Genomic DNA, 18,537 nt, shown 5'->3' on the forward strand with positions numbered 1-18,537 from the left:
GACACTCTATGAACGCAAGTTTATCCCTCTTTCTATAATGGCACTACTTGATCAGAGCAGGTCAAAAGGGTATAGAAATAGTTTCCCAAATGAAAGTTCATGCTGAGTCATAAAATAATGGGGCATCTGGCCATGAATATCATCCCCGCTGATCTCGGGCTGGATTTTACGGGGGCACAGTGTCCTCCACCCACCTGACTAAAAAGTCAGCTGGGAGACCGCCCATGAGAAAGTTGGCTGCCCCATCGGGGCATTAATAGGCTCAGGGCGAGACTTCTGCCCCCCATCTGGTCAGCAACTCTGTAGCCCCAGCAGCACAGGGTTCAAGTGCTGGCCACTGCTGGGACTACAGCCAAAACCTGAAGAAGAGGGCCCTGAGCTTGGGGAAGGATGGCTTTGAAGAGCACAGGGGACTCCCAAAATGAGGTTCCACCACCCCCCCACCACAATCCAGGCTCCCAGAATTACTCAAACCCACAGAGGAGAGAGGGCAGACCAGGAGGCCTCGAGGGTTAGAGTGCTATTATGAGTATCTTCATATGCCTTTTTAAAAAAAAAAATCAGAATAAGTAGTTGTTCCACTTATTTCTCTGGTTTTCAGCTTTTGAAGTTGCTTTGCTGGTTTATTATCAGTCTTCACTTCTACAGTGACTATTGCATGACATGAAATGCTTTGTTAACACAACTATTTTCTTATTGGCTTAAACATTGCATCAGATTCCTAGAGAAATATAACTGGAATTTAATTTTAACATAGAGGTTGTAAAATGTTACTTTTTACACCCTATTATAAAAATGCTTTATTTGGCTGTTTATTTCCTTTGTTCTTTTAAAGTAATTTAGCAATTACTTTTTTTACATCAGCTCACCAGTAAAACTTGCTGGGTTACCCGCTTGGTCTGGGCCTCCACCAGGTAAATAGCACTTAACTGACCACTTAAGTGTCTCAATAGGCCCAAGGGTGAGTGGGTAACCAGATGCCTCCACCCACCCTCTGTAAATTGGGAGAGAGGTCGGGCAATGGGTGGTGGGCAGACCACACTCTGCATTTTACGAGTCACCTCCGCCTTCAAACACACTATTGGAGGGCTGTAAAATCCATCCTTAATTTCCAGCTCAGTTAAGCTATTGTGAAAAGATACTACTTTCTTTAGGAAGAGGAAACAAAGTTTGAAAGGACAGTGACAGAAATGTACTTCTGATAGGCCAATCCAGCTCGGTCACCTGCCCAACCTGCAATGACGCACAGGGTAGAGTAGGAGGATTTCACTATCCAATTCGTCAGATACTTTCTCACTTATCCCTGGGGCTAGGGTTCAAAACTGGCCCAAGCTGATAAAAGTCTGCTGGCTGTAAGGATCTTGTGTGGGATAGGTTTGTGCAGTCTCAGCCCAGAACTTGGTAGGTGTGGGACACTGGTATTAAATCGGTAATCCCCTACAGATATTGTTCTGTTCCAAAATGCTTTCAGTCATAGTGATGCAGGAAATACTTTTAAGAAGATAGTACCGAGGCACATTGTAGCAGCAGAGTAGTGGAAGCTTTTGTTGCTGCCCTGGGGATTGCTTGCTGCTGATGTTGGGCATCTGAAATGGAAAGTGTACCATTGCCAAGTAGTGCAATTGCTCACCTCAGTCAGCGTAAAATAACAGGAAGAAAAACTGATAGGGGATGCAAAATTTCATTTCATTTTTTTTCTGACGTTCAGACAAAGAAAACTATTAGCAAATGATGACTAATCAGCCATGCATATTCTGAAAACTGCAAATCAAATTCACTCGAGGCCTCCTGGTCTGCCCTCTCTCCTCTGTGGGTTTGAGTAATTCTGGGAGCCTGGATTGTCATCATCCTGATGCTTGAGTGAGAATCAGTCACGCGGTCTTGTTTATGTTCTTTCCTCTCAGTTACCCCTGGGGTTGGGGTGGGCAGGGGGGAGGGGGGGTTGTGAAGAGACTGAGCAGTTCATAGAGTCATGGAATAGTTACAGCACAGAAGGAGGCCATTCACCCCGTTCAAAGGTAAACTTGAAAAATAAACACCGATCGGCTGCAAAAATGTTGATTGCAAATAGATATTTGGGAGATCTGTATGTGTGTCCTATTTTGTACAGGCTGCAAAGCAGTGGCATTGCCCAATGGCACCAGAACAGCTACAAGCAACCCTCTGTTGAGGACAGCTCGTCCAAACTAAAAGTCAGTGACCGGAAAACAATTTTAAATGGCAATTTTGAAATTTGGATCAGTGAAGCATTCAGTTTCCTGTGGTGTCCATAAGGCTTCCAGTGAACCGGACATTGCATGATCATATTCCATGATCACTCAGGTGTATATTAAATATATAAACATGGGCAAGCAATTGGAGTGATCCTGCTTGACTGATTGCTGTATCTTGAGCCTATTTTTACTAATGTCCATGGTGTACGTGTCTGTTTTTGTGTAAAGAATAGAACTCTTTTGCTGGATGGAGTGTTCAGGTGACTGGTTTTAATACGAGTGTATTTTATTTTGCATTTCTTGCCAGGCTATCATCTTGCTTTTGTGCACATTGTGCAAAAGTTTTTAATAGAAGAAATAACAAAGCAACTCATGGCTTCCAAGGGTTAATTAACAGCGATCTCTTTAAACCTTGCTTGCTGCTAAACTGAAAGGGGAATATACAAACTGCTTTTCCAGACAGCCAGTCCTCAAGGGGTGTCACCACTGAGCACACAGGCTGAAACAGGAAGTCTTTTTTTCTGTACAGCTGAGTGATGCCTCCTGTGTTCTTCATTCTGTTGGTTAGCGATGGCCAGACTGAGAGAGGCAGACAGAGCTCAGCAGCAGGAGCAGCAACAGCAACAACAGCAGCAGCAGCCGCCCCAGCACCAGTTAAAGCCCATGAACGGAGCTGATATTCAGCACAACCACAGCCAGATGAAGGACCACGACGCCATTAAGCTGTTCATTGGTCAGATCCCACGGAACCTGGAGGAGAATGACCTGAAGCCCCTCTTTGAGGAATTTGGGAAGATATATGAGTTAACTGTTCTGAAGGACCGATTCACAGGCATGCACAAAGGTTTGAACAGCATCAGCACCACCTACAGCATAGGGCAGCAAAGCAGTTAATGGGAAATCATAAAGAGAGTCTGATATTAATAGATTTAAAAATAATTCCTTTTTAAAAATATTTCTAGTTCTTTTAGTTTCTTTAATTGACAATATTGAACAACCTGTATTTATTCAGTGAAAATGACGATGATCAAATTAAAAGACTTGAATTAATCAAGACACAAAGGTATCTGATTAAAATTACAATTAAAATGTCGTCACTGATTTTTCTTTTACAGTCATTGGCAGAAGAAATTCTGTCATTAATTTATAGTTATATCTTTTATTTTATTTAAAGTAACACTTGGGGTTTTCTTCAAATTGAACCCTAATTACAATTACTCTTTTTTAAAACAAGGGGTCTAGGTGTTAAAGAGTCAATTTGAACCCAAGAAATCATTATCCTCGTTTTTGTAAATTCTTTTGGGATAATTTAAGTGCATTCTGTCTACTAAAGCTGATATAGTAGGTTAACTGTTTCGTTAACATGACATAGTTTTAAGGATTACAAGTTGCATAAAAGCGAGGTCTTCAATCGCAGTTCAGTTTCGAGGCTCCGTCGTTAGTTCTTCCTTCCGTGGGAGAACGGTTGTGTATTAATTCCCTTATATTTTACCGTGACATCCGGCACGTTTAGAGCTTTTTATCTTTGCAACGCCACGACAATATTTGGTGAAATTTATTTCCCAACGTTGCCGATTTACCAAATACTTCACCAAAAAAAAAATAGAGAATAAACCCTTTAAATGAATGTAACGGCCACCACAGCTTTTTGTATTGTTCTCTACTTTTCGCCTCTTAATGAAAACCCAAATGCTTGCGACTTGGAGAGGTGCTCTTTTCATATCAACTTTTAATTGTAAAAGCTGACCATATAACCAGTAGCTCCTATGTATTTCGGAATCGAACAATTCGAGAAGCCTGGCAAGGAAGATGTTACAGATACTTAATTTTTATTCCTACACAGTTTCCCTCCCAGTTAGCGAGGCTGAATTATTGCATATTATGTTGGAGGTTGTGCTATAGTTAGGAAGATGAGCTTGATATGATTTTTTTTTCCTGCAAAACGAGGGAGCCACAAATGATGTGTGCTCTGTGAGGTTGTGGTACCTGAGCACCACAGCAAGGGGTGTGTTAGCAAGGGCGGATGTGTAAGCTGTTTCCTGTATTAATGACTGGTTATAAACAACATTATACAACATCCAAGGTTGTAGTTCATCAGAGAGCATTTGGACTGGTTTGTTTCTCTGTGAATGAGGGAGCTGTGAGTAGAGTCCTGGTGATGGTTACTGTGTTTGCTTGAGACAGAACATTTACAGTGTGATATATTACAGATAAACATTTTCAGTGTGATCCATGGCTGTGTAATTTTTAAACCAATTTTCTGCTTTACTGCTTAAAAGCCTTATTTACCAAATGGTACAATATGTAGTAATGAGCTCCCTGCATGAAAACACTTGCACAAACACCATTCCAAATGTTTCTCTCATTATTTTGCTTTATATAATGTCACAAACCATCTGAGGAGCTGCACCTGCTATATGTTTAATGTGGGTATTTATTTTCTATATGCAACGACTTTGAGTTAAGAAGCAAACGGCTTTGTGATGTGGTGTGAAAGGTGTGTGTGAGGCTGTGTGCCAATATTGGGACGACTTGTCATTTCAGGGTCAAGGATGGCTGGCCAGTAAATCTGATAACCCAAGCACCAGAGAAGAAAAATCTGTATTTCCATTGCTGCCTTCTAAAACAAAATGCTTGAGACATGTGTGAGCCCAACATTATACTGTTTTGCAGCAGCATCTTTGTTTTCCCTTGCTCAAATGTGATTGGGGAAGGCGCTTAGCATTTCAGGAACGCATGAGTTGACCCACTTTCCCTTTGGGTGACAAAGTTCTGTTGACTTCTCTTCATCCCCTTAAAATTTGGGAGAAGGCATGTCTTTTTGGGCTCTTTCATTTCTTTTGAATGTTTTGAATTTGATGATTCATCCTCTTTCATACACACCCACCCGGCTGAACTGATTCTGTATTTTCTTATACTTGGTTAGACCCATTTTGCATGTATGCCCAGTAGGGTTTATGTCCCTGTTGTGCCCCTCCTTGGGTTTAAGAATTAACTAACAATCACTATCCTATTGTAAAGATTTTTTTTTATACTTGTTGCAATTAAAACTTTCCTAATATTGAGAATACAATTTGATGGGCTGGAGTTAACTGCTCATTTTCCTTTTCAAACACAAGCTCAGCATCATCCACTCTCTGCTTCTCGATTTACCTTATCTTTCCTATTCTTTTCAACCCCTGATGGTGTCCTGCGCTATCAGGGCTTGGCCCTCTATCTTGGTTTTTCTGTTTAAAGAAAAATGCAGAGTTAGATCATTGTAGAAATAATAGCAATGCAATGAACAGCTCCCTCTGCTTTATAATGAACTGATTTGCACATGCAGGGTGCTAAATTTAAATTTTTGTCCCTTACTACAATCTGCAGCTATGGTAACTTTTCTTAAATTGCTCATTTTTTTTCCCTTTTTGTTTAAATTTTTAAACCGTTGTTACTTTTATATTAATTGAGTATTTATTCAAGTGGTAGGCATTAACTGGGAATTCACTTGTGGCCCTATATCTAGGAATAGACTGAAACTGTTTGTTGGGTTTGGAGGTGCATGTTTGTAATCACGTGTACTCTGCTCAAAGATAGGTCCTTAGTTTAGTGTCTGCTGAAGCTACATTCTGAGCCATTTTTCTTGGCAGTTTTTGTCAACGGTGGTTTGCTATTGCCTTCTACTCTCAGAGGCAGGATGAAGAGACAGGTCCTAAGTCTTGCTCAGCTAGAGGGGGAAATCAAACCGTTGCTGTTGGTGTTATTCTGAACCACAAGCTAGCCATCTAGCCAACTGAGCTAACCATTCCCACTTCGTAATGCGTATCTCGGTAAATTAAAGCTTCTCGAGTGCGTAAAGATTAGGCTTCAGTTCCCTTGCTTTCAGGAATAGAACAAATGTAACCGCAATAGGGAATAACAAGTGTATTATGCATGTCAGTACTTCTACTTTGATTGCTTTTGCATTGCATTTCAGGAAGAGGAATAGTCCTTAGCTTCCCTTTTGATGGACAAACTTTTGTGTTCACAATGTGTGTGTTCTTAATCTATCCTTTAACCCTTTCCATCAACAAAAATACATGAAGTTGGGTCTTCAAATCATTTGCACATTCTTTTTTAGTATTGTAGTAATTAGTTCCTCAAGTTTGTTACCCTTTGGGTGAAAAGATTCTATCTGACAGTCTGGGTATATCTAACATTTATTTTGTTAACTTGCCACTCTTCTCCCTTTGGCACTGCACACAATTTATCTGAGACAATCCTCTTTGTAATGTTGAAGCCTCCATTAGATTACCTCCAATTCTTTTCTTTTCCAAAGAGAACAATCTCAATTTGGATAAGAGCTTAAACCCCTGATGGTCTGAAAGATATTGGTTGTCCACCCTCTCAAGAAATGTAATGGTTGAAATAGGCCTACGACAATACTACAAAATGAACAATAATTAATTGTTAACCTGTTTTACACCGTGTCCGATTTTCTTTTCAAGTGAAGTCAATGGAGTAGAAAATCAGGCAAGATGTAAAGGTGACTACCAATTTTTTTGTGGTTTTGCACTATGCCAAAGGCCAATTTCACCATTTTTCTGTGCTAAATAGTAATGTGGTTGTATCTACACTAGTGAACTGCAGCAATTCAAGACGGTGGCTCACCACATCAAGGGCAACTAGCCTTGCCAGTGATGTCCACATCCTATGAAAGAATTAAAAAATATATACCCTTTCTGATATTGGGAGGCCAACACAGTTTCCAGCATAGAAAATCCATTTAAAATATACACACAATTGATTCAATAAAGTATGAATGCCAATTCTTGAAATGTCTTTGATTATCAATTCACGTAACTATCAATTTGGAAAGCATACTTCCTTACTTTATAATATTAAATGCCTGTTTTAAGAGTCTTTAACCCATTTTATTGGTTTTAAGAGCAACAATGTTACAGATTGAATTGATCAGATTTCTTGTTGCCAATCTTTTGATAGACTAAAATCTACAGAGTGAGATTCTATATTGATTGTTCATCTCTGATCCCATGTTGCTATTGGTTTGGAGAATGTATGTTTGGCACCATTTTCAGAATCTCCTTTTTTGAATCTGGATTATTATTTATTTAATCTCTGTATTTTGAGGTAGTTAGTGCACTAGAATGTTATACTCTTGCCCAAGGTAGGTGAGGTTGAGAGCAAAAAGTGATTGTTGATGCTAAACCTGTTTCAAAAGCAAAGCTTTTGAGCCCAACTGTTTGCTCACTTGTGTTTCTTGATTGATTAGGCACCTAGTACATGGAGAAATCCATCTTTACGTTGAAGTGTATCCAAATCAAGCTGGTGAGAAATGTACACCCGTAGAGATCTGTTTACCTGATGTGGACTGTGCGATTTCTCTCGCATTTTCCTAAATCTAGTGCGTTTAGGCATAAGCTCACAGAAGCAAGCTTTAGGGACCTGCAACAGTACTGTTCGGATGTCGCTACTCCCATTGTTTGACACTAGCAGCATGAATTAGGGAACATGCCACAAAAGCTGAACAATGATGGTAGGCTTGGGGCTTATCTGTACTGAACTGCCAACATGAGAGAAATGCTAGGAGTAACACTGATAATCAGACTGATCTAAATTGCAAACTCATTTAACATGGAGCACGTGTCAATTTTTTTAACATGAAATGCATCAAAACAGATCACATTTTAAAGCCAAAATGAATGACTGTCACTCCTAGTAAGCAATATTTTGTGAATAAAACCGGACTGGAGAAGAAGCTCAGTGTAGGAATCTGCTGTGATTGAGTGGTGACATTTGCTGCTCTACATCAGAGTAGGTATCAGTTGTGGCTTGGTATTAGCACGCTCACTTCTGAGTCAGAAGGTCTTGGGTTCAAGTCCAGAGACCTAAACATAAAATTTAGGCTGACACTTAAGTGCAGTACTGAGAGAGCAGTGCACTTTAGGAGGAGCATCTTTCCTATGAGGTGCGTGCATAACATACCAAACAGATTGACTATCAGCCTGTAAATCCTTCCAATATGCCTGATGGCAAGTAATAAGAGAGTTTCCTGGTCAGCCATATTGCAGAAGGCAACGGCAAACCACTGCAGTACTTTGCCAAGCATAATCATGGACCAACCCAATGGAAGTCCATAGTCACCAATGCCCTCTTAGGGCATAGTATCTGAAGGAGGAGGAGGATCTTTCCTATGAGATGTTAAACTGAGGCCCTGTGTGCTCTCTCATGTGGATGTAAATGATTCCAGAGCACTACCTGAAGAAGAGTAGTAGAATTCTCATCAGTGTACTGGCCATTATTTATCTCTTAAACAACATCATAAATTGCTGTTTGCAGGATCTTGTTGGTGTTTTCTACATCACAAGTACCTAAATTCCAAAAAGTGCATGATAAAAGGTTTAAAAAAAATGCAAATTCTTCCTCCTTATGATCACACTGGACCATGATTCTGAAATGGTGGTAAGGGCAGATTTTACATATCGACAATCCCAGCACGTTGCAGCATTTATCAGGAATTTAAGTGCAGAGGTCAGTGAGTTATGGGTGCAAAGACCTCTGCTCCCAAATTCACAATACCTGCTACCATTACGTAACGTTATAAAACCTGGATTCCAGCCGATCCCAGCCCTGCGAGTCAGATTAAAATTTATCCCTTAATTTCTATTAGCAAAAAAAAATGACTTGGGTTTGGACACAGCAATGGGATGAAATGGTGTGATATTATGAAGATGCTCAGCTCAATTTGCTTCATTTCAAATGGGTTATTTTGAAGTGTAGTTTATTTTGTTAAATTGGTAAACACTTTGTGCACTAATAATGAGATGAATAACTAGTTCCTGATGCTGTAATTTGAAGAAGAGATGTTGGCCAGAACAGTGGGGAGAACTTCTGGCTCTTCTTTGAACAGTGTCATGAGTTTTTGAACATTTTGCTGAACACAAATTGCTCACCCTAAATACTAATGGGTGCTGCTGGTCTGTGAAGCTACCTGAAAAGTTGGAAAATTATTCCTAAATTTTTTGTAGTACATGTAGTTCTAATATGATCTTTGCTTGGCATGATGGCGTTATGGTTATCTTACTGGACTAATGATCTGAAAACATGAGTTCAAACCCCAACATGGCAGCTAGGGAATTTTAATTTAATTAATTAAATATCTGGAATAAAAATTTGTCCTTACCAGCGATGCCCATATCCTGTGAATGATTTTTTGAAAAATAAGTACTGCCTTCATGAAAAGTGCTTGGCAAACTTTTTTTTTGTTAGAAAAGGGCTAAGAAAGGAAGACTTGCGTTTATATAGTACCTTTCCTGACCTCAGGACATCCCAAAGCACTTTACAGACAATAAGAACATAAGAACTAGGAGCAGGAGTAGGCAATTCAGCCCCTCGAGCCTGCCCTGCCATTCATTACGATCATGGCTAATCTCATTTTCGCCTCAACTCCAATTTCCCGCCCTCTCTCCATAACCTTTCAACCCATTACTAAATAAAAATCTGTCCATCTCCTCAAATTTATTCAGTGTCCTGGCATCCACTGCACTCTGAAGTAGTGAATTCTACATATTCACGACCCTTTGAGAAAAGTAATTCTTCCTCATCTCTGATTTAAATCTACCACCCCTTAGCCCAAAACAATGACATCTCATTCTAGAATGGCCCAGAAGGGGAATCATCCACTCCACATCTACTTTGTCTATCCCCTTTAGCATCTTAGATACCTCAATTAGATCTCCTCTCATCCTTCTAAACGCCAGCGAGTATAGGCCTAAACTGCTCAATCTCTCCTCATAAGACAAGGCCCACATCTCTGGAATCAATCTAGTGAACCTCCTCTGAATGGCCTCCAGTCCAACTACATCCTTCCTCAAGTAAGGGGACCAAAACTGTGCACAGTACTCCAGGTGTGGTCTCACCAATGCCTTGTACAGTTGCAACAACACTTCCCTATCTTTATACTTTATTCATTTAGCAATAAATGCCTAAATTCCATTTGCCTTCCTTATTACCTGCTGTACCTGCATACTAGCTTTCAGCGATTCATGCAGATCCCTCTGCACTGAAGTGTTCTGAAGTTTCTCTCCATTTAAATAATAAGTCACCTTTTTATTCTTCTGACCAAAATGGATAACCTCACACTTATCCACGTTAAACTCCATCTGCCAAATTTTGGCCCTTTCACCTAACCTGTCCATGTCCATTTGTAAATTTCTTATTTCTTCCTTGCAACTTACTCTCCCACCTATTTTGGTGTCATCTGCAAATTTAGTATAGTATCTTCTACCCCTAAATCCAAGTCTTTAATATAGATTGTAAAAAAGTTGGGGCCCAAGGACCGAACCCTGTGGCACCCCACTAATTATAGGTTGCCATCCAGAAAAAGACCCATTTATCCCAACTCTCTGCTTTCTGTTGGTTAGCTAATCCTCTATCCAAGCTAATATATTACCCCTAACTACGTGTGATCTTATCTTGTGTATTAATCTTTTGTGTGGCACCTTATCAAAAGCTTTCTAGAAGTCCAGATATACTACATGTACAGGATGCTTGTCACATCTTCAAAGAACTCTAACAAATTAGTCAAACACGATTTACTCTTCATAAAACCATGTTGACTCTGATGGATTGCATTTTGACTTTCCAAATGTCCCATTACTACTTAATAATGGATTCCAACAATTTCCCAATGAAAGACGTTAAACTAGCTGGTCTATAGTTTCCTACCTTCTGTCTCCGCCCCCCCCAACCTTTTTGAATAAGGGCGTTATGTTAGCATTTTTCCAATCCACTGGAACCTTTCCAGAATCCAGGGAATTTTGGAATATTATAGCTAATGCATCCACTATCTCCGCTGCCACTTCCTTTAAGACCCTGGGGTGTAGGCCATCAGGTCAGAGTATTCTATTCCCAATAGCCAGTTGGTTAAGGATGATATTGGAGCCAATCTTTATTCAGTCTTATAATGTTTTACTCTGTAAATAAATGTAAGCATGTACCTCTGAACTCAACCACACCACAGTTTCACTAAGTCTCTTTTTTTTGTATTCTCAAGTGAAACCCCAATTATTGCCCCCCACCTACATATAATTAAACACAATTGATATACAATTAACAGTGAAGTACTTTTGATGCATAGTCACTGTTGTAATATAGGGTTAGTGTGATGAGAATTGTGTGGTGTGCTGGTGCATTCCAGCTTGAATTATATCCCGTTGCTACTGATGCTCCATTAAATTTAAACAGTGAAGAATAATATCTGAAGTTGTTTGTTTTTCCCCAAAATAGTCTCCCTTCCATTTCCCCTGGAAGCTCTGGCTCTGGGCTGTGGTTCCACAGCTTTCAGGTGCCTTCCAGTGCCTCTAGTTGTCCACACTTCATGTTGAGCCTCGTGAGTGTCAGCAAGCTATTTGAACGTGTGAGGGAGGCATCATAGCCAAAACGGCGATCCTCTGCTTCTCACCTGATAGCCACACAAGCCCATATTGGACAATAATATTGGACAGGAACACCAGCTGGGTTTTTTTGCTTCCCTCCCTAGCCCTAGGATTTTGAATAAATTGCAGCATCCCTGGCATCCTGATTGAGATCAGTGTTGTGTTTTGTGCCTTGGAGATATGCAAAGATGATACACTGCAGTTTATATGTTTGTAGCAGAAGTTTTATTCAATGCTTTAAAATGTCTGCTTTTATGCTTACAGCTATTTGCTTACAGTTTAATTTCTTTTTTCAGTAACCACACCCAGGCTTAATAAATCACACACATAGAACAGAAAGCGGATACCAGACACACACAATCAAACACCAAACAGTTAAACACTACAATCACCTAACTCAGCACAGATCAGCAATTAAACTTGTCAATCTTTCTGGTCTGTACAGTTGTTCAATAAGGAAGCTCTTGTGCCCGTACTGGAAGATTGTCGTTATATGATTTTTTTGTTCTATCTAAGCATTTCATTCAGTTAAATTAGTTTAATTCAACCTTTCAGTTCATAATATGAACGTGATTATGTTGCATGTTTCATTCAACCTTTGCTGTGTATTGTGTAGAATTCTTTCCCACCCAGTTTTCTCCAGTTTCACGGGGGTCGGCCGTTATTTAGTAACCTCACTTTCTTCAAATGTTCAAAGTTGCTACCTTAAATAGGGACATTGGTTCCATTGCTCAGGATAACTAAAGGGCATAAATTTAAGATTATAATCTAAAGAATGAGAGGTTAGGATTTTATATTTACACAAAAGGTTTTTAGAACCTGGAATGCCCGACCAGAAACAGTGTTGGAAGCGAATCTATAGTAGCTTTTAAGGGCAAGTAGATAAATATTTGAAAAGTAAAAGAACAAGAAGGTATGTACTTCATTGGGTGTAAAATGTTTTCAAATGCCCAGTGGTTGTGAAAAGCACTATATAAATGCAAGCCTTTCTGTCTTTTTGTGTGGGGAAAGGGCAGTGGAGTGGGGCAAAGTGGTTAGCTTGTTCAGATAGCCAGCACAGGCACGATGAGTCAATTGTTCTCCTTTTGTGCTGTAAAATGCGACGATTTTATGTGTGTGCCTAGACAGTAAATGTCAGCAAGCTATTCATCTCTGTAGGTCATTGCAACTGAGTCTCATACTATTCTTTCCCAATGTATGTACATACACTCTCCAGCAGATAGCAATCGAGAACGTCAACCCTGTCAGAGATCAGCAAACTCAGCATAGGTTGGCAATCAAAGCTGGAACCCTCCTGGTCCATGTGACCCAGAAGCACACCTATAGTAACCACTAGCAGATGCTGGATTTACTAATGTGATATTTTAATTTTTTTAAATGCCTATTTGAAAACTAAAGACAGGAAAACTACTTCCAGGAAATAGCTGCCAGATCCTTTGTGATTTGAGTCAAATGTTCTAACTTCTGAGTCCATACATTGGACATTGTTCTACTCTCTTACCAAAGCAATCTTGTGTGTGATTAACAGCTTAAAATCTTGAGGGAATCTCACTTTTTAAAAAATGGGAGTGTCACTGGCAAGGCCAGCTTATGTTGCCTATCCCTTGAGAAGATGGTGGTGAGCCGCCATCTCGAACCGCTGCAGTCCATTTGGTGTTGGTACATCCACAGTGCTGTTAGAGAAGGAGTTGCAGGACATTGACCTAGTGACAGGGAAGGAACAAAGGTATAGTTCCAAATTAGGATGGTGTTTGGCCTGGAGGGGAACTTGCAGGTGGTAGTGTTCCCATGCATCTGCTGCCCTTGTCCTCCTAGATGGTAGAGGTCATGGGTTTGGAAGGTGCTGTTGAAGGAGCCTTGGTGAGTTGCTGTAGTGTGTCTTTGTATATGTTAGACATTGCTGTCACTGTGTGCCAGTGGTGAAGGGAGTGAATGTTTAAGGTGATGGATGGGGTACCAATCAAGTTGGCCGCTTTGTCCTGGAAAGCTTCTTGAGTGTTGTTGGAGTTGCACTTATTCAGGCAAGTGGAGACTATTTCATCATATTCTTGACCTGTGCCTTGTGGATGATGGCCAGGCTCTGGAGAGTCAGGAGGTAAGTTAATCACCACAGAATTCCCTGCCTCTGACCTGCTCTTGTCACTATAGTATTTATATTGCAGGTACAGTTAAGGTCCTGGTCAATTGAAAATGGCAGATCTTGATAGTGGGGAATTCAGTGATGGTAATGCCTTTGAATGTTAAGGGGAGATGGTTAAATTCTCTTTTGTTTGGGATGGTCATTGCCTAGCACTTAAGTGGCATGTAACATTTGTACTATACAGCAGCCAAAGCCTGACTGTTGTCCAGGTCTTGGTACATATAGACACGGACAGCTTCAGTATCTGGGAGTCGCGAATGGTACTGAACATCAACGAATACTCCCACGTGTGACCTTAATGAGGAGGAAAGCTCATTGTTGAAGCAGCTGAAGATGTTTGGGCCTAGGACACTACCCTAGGAACTCCTGCAGTGATATCTTGGGACTGAAATGATTGGCCACCAGCAACCACAACCATCTTCCTTTGTGCTAATGGAGAGGTTTCCTCCTGATTCCCATTGACTTTAATTTTGTTAGCTTTCCTTGATATCACACTCAGTCAAATGCTACCTTGATAACAAGGGCAGTCACTCTCACCTCACCTCTGAAATTTATCTTTTTTGTCCATGTTTGGACCAAGGCTATAATGGTGTCTGGAGCTGATTGCACAATTTGGGTCCCACCAGGAGCATCGACCTTCATTTACAGAGGAGATATTGAATATTCATCAGGAACAATGCTTAAAAAAATATTCACTGAGAATTAATTTTTTTGCACCTTGTAGGTGAATATTTTGGTTTTGAGCAGTAAAATAACATCATAGGTTTGAGCGCCAAGGATTGAGTACTGAGCGGCTCCTGTGACAAAGATACAATGACTAAAAGTTGGGGGTTTTATTCCCAACAATTTACTGAATGAACTCAGTTCCTTCAGTGACATGCTTGATATTCACGCTTTAAGAAAATACTTGGCTTAATTAGGAATATTGAAAACACAGTTCTTGGGCTAACTTTGGCCCTCCAGTCCGGGATTTTCCTGACTTGGAGCCCAGTAAACTCAGTCCTATTTGTGCTGATATATTTTGGCCTTTGCTGATTTTGGCCTGTTTCAATGCTGTGGCGGTTTGGAAAGACCTGTTCTTAGTGCTGTTACCTCATTGGTGAATAACTCCCAATTTGGGGCACCAAGATTAGTAGCTTGAGCTATATGCAAATTAACATGATTATGGAATTAGATCTTGTGTAGAGATTGCACAGGCGCTAGAATGCAGCTAGAACACATTCACCATTCGGAATTCCTGCTCTTCAGTGTGGCCCATGGGGCTTCATCTGGATCTGAGCAATCAACAAAGACAAAAGGCTTCTACACTCCTCAACTAAATCAACAAAAATAGAAAGACAAAGAAATTTTATTTGTATAATTTTTCCAAAGACTCCCTGGATAAACTTACCAGTTTCTAGCTCTGGTCTGTGTTGAGTTAACAAATCTTGACCAGGGCAGCCATAGAGTGAGATAGTTGACCAATATGTGCCCTTGGCAATGCGAGTAGAAATTGGGCAGGGTTCCTGCTCCTGATCATGAAACTGTGATCATACTGGAAACGGTGTACATGTATTTACCTTTGTGTGTGCACCTGTTAACTATTCTTGCCAATAGCATTCACTGGACGGTTAGAAGTACAACACAATCAGAAAAGAATTGGGTGGGGCAATTCCCCTGAAAGCTTGGTTGGTGAGTGCTTTGCCCAGTGTGGAACTGAACTGTAGAGACTAGGAAAGCCAAAGGTTTGATGCCTGCACTGTGCTTTCACATGTACACTGACAATACCTAGCTCTGTATCTTCACCACCACCACCAATCTTGACGACTCGTCCTTGTTGCCAAATTATCAGACTGCTTATCCGACATCCAGCACTGGATGAGCAGAAATTTCTTCCGATTAAATATCGGGAAGACAGATGCAATTGTCTTTAAGTCACTGCTCCAAACCTGGTTTCCAGCTACCAACTCTATCCTTCTCCTTGTCAACATTTTGAGATGAAACCAGTCTATTCGCAACCTTGGTGCGATATTTGACCTTGAGATGAGCTTCCAATATCATATTCTTGTCATCACAAAGACTGCCTATTTCCACCTCCATAACATCATCCCTGTTTCAGCTTAACTGCTGCTGAAAGCCTAATTTGTGCCTTCCTTACCTACAGACTTGACTATTCCAATGCACTCCTGGCAGGTTTCCCACATTCTACCCTCTGTAAACTTGAAGCCATCCAAAACTCTGCTGTCTGTGTCTTAACTCACACCAAGCCCTGTTCACCTAAGACCCCTGTGCTCGTTGACCTACATTGGCTCCTGGTTAAGTAACATCTTGATTTTAAAATTCTCATCCTCGTTTTCAGATCCCTCCATGTCCTTGTTCCTCCCTATCTCTAACTTCCTGCAACCTCACAACTTTCTGAGATATCTGTAGTTCTTTGATTTGGGCCACTTGTGCGTCCCCTGATTTTAATCACTGCTCCATTGGTGGTTGTGACTTCAGTTGCCCAGGCCCTCTGGAAAGCCCTCTGTATCTCATTTTCCTCCTTTAAGACACTCCTTAAAACCTACATCTCTGACCAAGCTTTTGGTCATCTACCGAATATTTCCTTATATGCTCAATGTCGTATTTTGTTTTATAATGCTCCTGTGAAGTGCCTTGGGATGTTTTGTTATGCTAGAGAGCTATATAAATATAAATTGTTGCATTAGAAAACCTTGGCTTGAGCTGCAAACTCCAATTGCCCTCAATATCTGGGATTAGGAAAGGAAAAATCAGTTAGATTCCACTCTTCACCCTGTGGGAATTGTGGATGTTAAGTGAGGATGGATTTGGGCGTGGCTGTGATGGACCCATCATCAAAACTGAATATCCAGTAAGCCCATGGTCGATTGTGATTAGGTTGGGAAATACACCTTTAAGGACCAATTTTTCAAGATCATGGGTAATGGAAGGCAACATATTCATAGTTTCCCTTTCATAGCATGGTTACAGAACAGAAGGAGGCCATTTAGTCCTTCATGTCTTTGTCAGTTCTTTACAATTGCAACTCAGCTAGAACTACTGCCTTGCCCATTCCCCTTGGCCCTGAAAATGTTTGCTTTACAGCTAATTTTCCAATTCCTTTTTGGAAGCCATAGTTGAATCTGCCTCCATCACACTTTCAGGTAGTACATTCCAGATCCTAACCACTCGCTGTATAAAGTAAGTTTTTCCTTATGCCACCTTTGGTACGTTTGACATTCACTTTAAATCGGTGTCCTTGTTGTTGTAATATGCCTTAAAGGGAAGTGTGTCATGTGATCCAGTCTCAGTTTCACTCTGGCTTGTGAGCAGCAAACAGCATACACAGCCCTGCTGCTGATGTCTTTAATCTTTCTATCCATGTATATATGTTCTCAGATGCCTACTTGAAATAATTTTTAAAAATTCATCCATGGGATGTGGGCTTCGCTGTCTGGGCCAACATTTATTGCCCATCCCTAGTTGCCCTTGAGAAAGTGGTGGTGAGCTGCCTTCTTGAACCGCTGCAGTCCATGTAGGTACACCCACAGTGCTGTTAGGAAAGGAGTTCCAGGATTTTGACCCTGCGACAGTGAAGGAACGGCGATATATTTCCAAGCCAGGATGGTGAGTGATTTGGAGGGGAACCTCCAGGTTGTGGTGTTCCTATCTATTTGTTGCCCTTGTCCTTCTAGATGGTAGTGGTTCTGGGTTTGGCAGATGCTGTCGAAGGAGCCTTGGTGAATTCCTGCAATGCATCTTGTAGGTGATACACACTGCTGCTACTGTGCGTCGGTGGTGGAGGGAGTGCATGTTTGTGGCTGTGGTGCCAATCAAGCGGGCTGCTTTGTCCTGACGGTGTCAAACTTCTTGAGTATTGTGGGAGCTGCACTCTTCCAGGCAAGTGGGGAATATTCCATCACACTCCTGACTTGTGCCTGGACAGGCTTTGGGTAGTCAGGAGGTGAGTTACTCGTTGCACAATTCCTAGCCTCTGAACTGCTTTTGTAGCCACAGTATTTATATGGCTAGTCCAATTCAGTTTCTGGTCAATGGTAACCCCCAGGATGTGATAAGGGGGATTCAGTGATGGTAATGCCATTGAACATCAAGGGGCAAAGGTTGGATTCTCTTTTGTTGGAGTTGGTCATTTCCTGGCATTTATGTGAACGCATGAGTGATTGGTGCCTTTATATCATTATAAAAACACTCTTGTTCTGGATCCTTCTGCCAATGGAAATAGTTTCTCCCTATCCACTCTGTTCTGCCCCCTCATGATTTTGAACACCTCTATCAAATCTCCTCTCAACCTTCCATGCCCCAAGGAGAATAGCCCCAGCTTCTCCATTCTATCCAGGTAACTGAAGTTTCTCATCTCTGGAACCATTCTTTGCTGTGGAGGGAGTGAATGCTTAAGTTAGTGGATGGGGTCCAGGACAAAGCAGTTTATTTGATCAGCATCCCATCCAACAACTTGAGCATTTTCCCCTCTACCACCAGTGCACAGTGGCAGCTAGTGTGTACCATCTACAAGATGCACCACAGGTACTTGCCAATGCTCTGTCGACAGCACCTTCTAAATCTATGACCACTACCATCTGGAAGGACAAGGGCAGAAGGTGCATGGGAACACCACCACCTGAAAGTTCCCCTCCAAACCATACACCATCCTGACTTGGAACTATATCGCTGTTCCTTCAATGTCACTGGATGAAAATCCTGGAACTCCCTCAGGGCATGGTAGGTGTATTTGCACCAGATGGACTGCAGCTCTTCAAGAAGGGGGCTC

General features: G+C 41.1%; 1 protein-coding gene across 1 annotated transcript in view; it reads left to right on the forward strand.

The window, feature by feature from the left end:
• The first annotated feature begins 2,813 nt into the window (after window positions 1–2,813).
• Window positions 2,814–18,537, forward strand: part of LOC121286867 (CUGBP Elav-like family member 4) — a 422,600-nt gene continuing 406,876 nt past the window's right edge. The window contains exon 1 of the mRNA XM_041204044.1: window positions 2,814–3,057. Within this exon, the coding sequence (XP_041059978.1) occupies window positions 2,877–3,057 (181 nt within the window). The 5' untranslated portion in view covers window positions 2,814–2,876. The remainder of the gene's footprint in view (window positions 3,058–18,537) is intronic.

This window comes from Carcharodon carcharias, chromosome 14, assembly GCF_017639515.1.
Source record: "Carcharodon carcharias isolate sCarCar2 chromosome 14, sCarCar2.pri, whole genome shotgun sequence".
Taxonomy (NCBI): domain Eukaryota; kingdom Metazoa; phylum Chordata; class Chondrichthyes; order Lamniformes; family Lamnidae; genus Carcharodon; species Carcharodon carcharias.